This window comes from Sinocyclocheilus rhinocerous, unplaced genomic scaffold, assembly GCF_001515625.1.
Source record: "Sinocyclocheilus rhinocerous isolate Xijiao unplaced genomic scaffold, SAMN03320098_v1.1 scaffold716, whole genome shotgun sequence".
NCBI classification, from domain to species: Eukaryota; Metazoa; Chordata; class Actinopteri; order Cypriniformes; family Cyprinidae; genus Sinocyclocheilus; species Sinocyclocheilus rhinocerous.
This window is the reverse complement of record NW_015647020.1, coordinates 187,484-192,307: the sequence shown is the minus strand read 5'-3', so window position 1 is coordinate 192,307 and position 4,824 is coordinate 187,484. Positions and strand designations below refer to the sequence as shown.

Here is a 4,824-nt window from a genome sequence, read left to right as displayed (position 1 = left end):
TGTGTGTATATATATATATATATATATATATATATATATATATATAAACACCAGTGATGGCCACCTCTTTGGGTTCTTTCCCAGCATATCTTCCCTGCCTGTGGCCCAAGATATGCTGGGATAGGCTCTAGCACTGGGATAAGCATACATGGGATAAGCAGTTATAGAAAATTGTTGGATGGATAACAAACAATAAATATTTAATGCTCACTAAATGACAGACAAATGTTTTCAAATCTGAAATGCATCCTGACTGTTTGTTTGTTTTTTACTCACCACATTTGATTGAATATTAACTGCTTAGTTCAGTATACACAGAAATGTAGTTTTGTAAATGGTCTCATGAATCAAGTATGATGAAATAATGATCATGCTGAACTAATTTGGGCATTTCTTACTGAGTTTTAGCTGATTCTGGTAGTTTTAGGAGGAAATCTGCTCTGTCCACTTTTTCCATTTAAAGTGATACTTGTCAGACACTCCCTTGCACTTAAGTTAAGATAACATTGCTGAAAGTTTGGAATTCAGCCCCGGCTGTCCATGAGTTATATAAGTGCTCTGCACCTCAGGAACTCATTACAGTAACGCCCAAAGCAGAGAAGATAGAAATATTAGGGACAGTTAGAAAAAAGGCAGAGAGAGAACACTGAAAAGAATAAGAAGATATTCCAGAGGACGTTTTTGTGGTGATGGAAAAGGAACAGCTGAGCTATGAAGAAGCCATTAGGAGGGCAGGTGATGCTATTCAGCGTTTTCCTCTAATAGATGTCCACGGTGTGCCTCTCATGAGCACCATTGCTGAAAACTGGAAATCAGTTTCAGAATTCTGTCCTGACCCATCAGACCTACTCATCTCTACTTACCCCAAAGCAGGTAAAATACAGATAAAAAATAACTTGCTAATCATCTTAAAGTCAAGTGTTTTTTAATGTGGAGTTACTGTATGTCCAGAATACACTGTACAATGAAATGTTTACTTTGCACTCCCTCTTGTGTTTGAGCAATAGATTTAAAGGAACATTCCACCCAAAATTAAAATGCTGTCATTATTTACTCTCTCTCATTGTGAATGACTATCATCTCTTATTGGAATACAAATTTAAGTATCTGTTTTAGATTGGCTGATTCTATGTCCTGCCATTTCATCACATGAAAAACTAATGTGAAGTATGTTGTGTTGGGCATTTAATGTGAACATGATCGCATCAGTTTAATACTAGGTAAAACTACATCTGAATGTTGACATGTCTCTAGTTCTAGTGATCTGTTGATGCTTAAACCATTTGGGGGAAATGTTATCAACAGGGAGGTCTGCTGGAGCCAGGGCCGCTGCTGGCCAAATGGGTGCCCTAAGCAGAATTGTAATGTTGTGCCCCCTTCCCCAAATATTATGGAAATAAAAAAAACACCTACTAAAGGGGTCAAAATAGAACTTTAATAAAACATAAAAGTAAATAAATAGTAATTAAATTGTATTATTTACAAATTGCAATTGACTAACTAAAAACTAAACAAATTACACACATTAAATAAAACATTTTTAAAGATTAAATATTATCAAAATAAACAATAATAAATTGAATCAAAAATAAATGGCAGCGGCTATTTACACTAAGTGCAAATAGCATATTTTCTTAGCGATAGATTCTATTTACAACAAGTGCAAATAGGCTAACTATAGATAGCATTTACACTATGATAAAATGCTATTTATACTACTTATTTCAAATAGTGGCAATTATCTGCATCTCAATATTGTAGTAAATTATAAAACAGTATGCAATAATAACGTATTGAGTGTAAATTATAATTTAAATTTTAATTATTAAATGGATGCCACCTTATTGGGACAATAAAGCCTTCCGTACACATACCCTTACCCTACCCGATACTTTTTCAACTTTTCTATTATTTCCTTAATTTTTATTGAAAATAAATGCCTTTCCGATGCGACATTTGAAAAGGGAGAAAAAAAAAAGTTCGGCAAAAGGCAAATTCGAACTCGGGTCAATCGCGTCAAAACGTCCATGACACACGCTTTACCATCTACGCCACTGGAGCTGTAGCTTGCTGATAGTCTTTTGTTGTATTGACTAGCCCAATCACACGTAGGTGGGTGGAGTTAGAGTAAATCGCTTCTGCCAACAAGGCGGGCTATAGGGGTTATGCACAACAGACTTCCGTATTCTGTTAACCAGGGGCCCGTTCTTCGTACGTCGCTCATTACATCCGAGATAAAATGTCACATCCAAGATGATATCATCGCGCTAATCAGGATCTGGCTAATTTGGTTCTTCAAACGCACATGTTGTCGATGATTAGTATGGCTGGATTGAGTTATCTGAGATAATTGCGCGTTCATGGGTTGGTTTAAAAGGGGTTATGTATCGATACTCGAAACCACGATCAACAATGCAGCGATTAGCTGGCGTTTCAGTGAGTAAAACTGGCTGTGTCTATAGTATTAAAGACTACACAACATTGTTATATTATCTTTAAATTATTTCTAAATTATTATTATTTTAAATTATTGTCCTTGGATCAGTAGGATACTCTTGTAATAAAGCGGACATATTTTAAGTATCAATTCTGCTTAAAAAGATGCAATCTAATCCTGTTTACATGAAATAAGCCTGCTCCCGAACAGGTTTAAGCTTACCGACCTGTTGCTGTGACAGCAACTCCGGGATGAGCTTCGAAGAACCAAACAATCCAAGATCATGCCAAATCGTCAACAATCAAATCCAGCTAACGGAGTTAGCGACGTTTGAAGAATGGGCCCCTGGTCTAATTTCCTGTGTTGTCTTTAGATGCTTTGGTTAAGCAGTCATCTCTGAAGCAGTGTTTAAGGGCAACACCTTTAAGGACTTCCCATTGAATGCTTAAAATACAATGTATGCCTGCCTTAGTTAGACTTGATGACTGTGAAGTGAAATGTTCTTATCTTAATCATTTTCTTTTCTTTCATAGCAAAACTATTCTCTATTGGGCAATTTGGCCACCTAAGCAAAAACATTTCTTATACTAGATCTATACAGTGTACACACAAAAAGTGGTTATATCATGCAATTGCAACTTGTAACTTTAAGGTGCTATTTCTATTTTATTTGATCTTTAATGTAACTAATATTGAATCAGAGTCATCCAGAACAGTTCAACAAAATAATAAATTTATCAATTAAACTGACATTATTGGCTACAGAGAGCATAAAACCATTCAAATTAAATGTTAATAGCAAGATAATTTTTTTTTTTTAATCAATCTAATGATAGGAATTCCTAAACAAGTCCCCTTGTGAGGTCAATTCTTTATGAGACTGAAAATGTTATACTATGAAATTAAAGCATTTAAAATTGAGATCTACTAAAAAATTAAAGAAACATTTTATAGTAATCTAAACCTCCATGAAATACACATACACAGAATCTATTTTAACTTAGTTATTTTGAATTTGCGTGCTACAACTATGGGGGGAGGGGGGGGTTAACATGTTAAAATGCGGTGGAGCATTCATTGGTGACTTATTTCTGCACAAGGAAATAAGCCTTATTTTTTCACAAATCATAAATCATCATAAAATTCAAATTTTTTATATAACACTATACAGTTCATATTGTCAAAACTATAAAAATATAAAAAATGTTAATGTTGCACAATTCATCAGTTTCGCCCTCGTCAGGAGGGAGTGCTTGCAAGTTCACCACTTGGTTTCTGAAAGGAGTAGTGGGAACTTTGGGCACATAGCCAGGCCGAGGTCTCAGAACAACATGAGTGTCTGCCGGACCAAACTCCAGGTATGCTTCCTTAACAGAAAGCGCTTTGTAGGCCGATGACACATCACTGTGGGTCTTCTCCTCAGAAAGAATGCCTCTTCAAAGCATACAGCTGCCTAATAGAAGGGGCTTTGTCTTGAGTAATGCCTGGACTCAAGTCTGAAGCCAGTGCTGAAGTGGTGTCATATGCATCAACCCATTTTGTAGGCCTCCCTCATCTCTGCATGGTTTAGCCACAGGTGACATTCCTGGACCACCGTGGAGGCCGTCGACCTGCCGTAGAGCATGTGCCATGCACAGTTCAATCTCAGATCAGGACTGCCCCGTGCATGTCTTTTTGCACCTTGGCCTAACGGATTAGCAGGATGGCCATGCAGGCCGGGCCGGCCTGTCCAGTGGCAATGTTAGCCTTCGCCGTAAGTGATTAAGTAAACTTATAGGCCCTGGACAGGAGTCTAGAGGGGAGTCCCTCCAGACTGGGTAACCTAGGCATTCCACGTTGTAACGATTGGCCTTATTGGAAGATGTTACGTTTGTTAAAAAGGGGTCAGATTATACGGTGTGAGAGCTTGGAGTGTTTAAAAAGATGAGACGTACAACAGTTATGAAGTGAATAAATAAACTGTATTTACAATTTCCACATGGAACTTAAAACAACTCAATAAAACTAGAAAACCTAGGCTGTTAAGAGTCTTTCAGTTCCATACCCTAATGCCGAGTTCACACTGCACGATATTAGCCTGATTTTTCACTCGCCGACAGGTTTTGCGAAATCGCCGACAAATGCCCGACATCGGAGGCAAATCGGTGCTCGTTCACGCGAGTGACAATCACGCAGTGTGAATTATCAAAGACGCGATCTGAGAGAATCACAGACACGTCGCCGACGCCCGCGAAATATTTGGCATGCTAAATATCTGGAGCTGTCGGCGATTCACAATCACGCTGTGTGAAATGAGTTCTGACTGAAAAACACATCGGCGATGACCTACAGCCAATGAGAGACCAAGATACAGGGCAGCGGGAAGTTCGGGGAGGAGTTATATGAAA

At 37.9% G+C, this 4,824-nt stretch overlaps 1 protein-coding gene across 1 annotated transcript in view; it reads left to right on the top strand.

Moving 5' to 3' along the window:
* The first annotated feature begins 535 nt into the window (after positions 1–535).
* sult1st6 (sulfotransferase family 1, cytosolic sulfotransferase 6) overlaps positions 536–4,824 on the top strand; it is a 50,354-nt gene continuing 46,065 nt past the window's right edge. Inside the window, exon 1 of the mRNA XM_016512472.1 lies at positions 536–873. Coding sequence (XP_016367958.1) covers positions 690–873 — 184 coding nt within the window. The 5' untranslated portion in view covers positions 536–689. The remainder of the gene's footprint in view (positions 874–4,824) is intronic.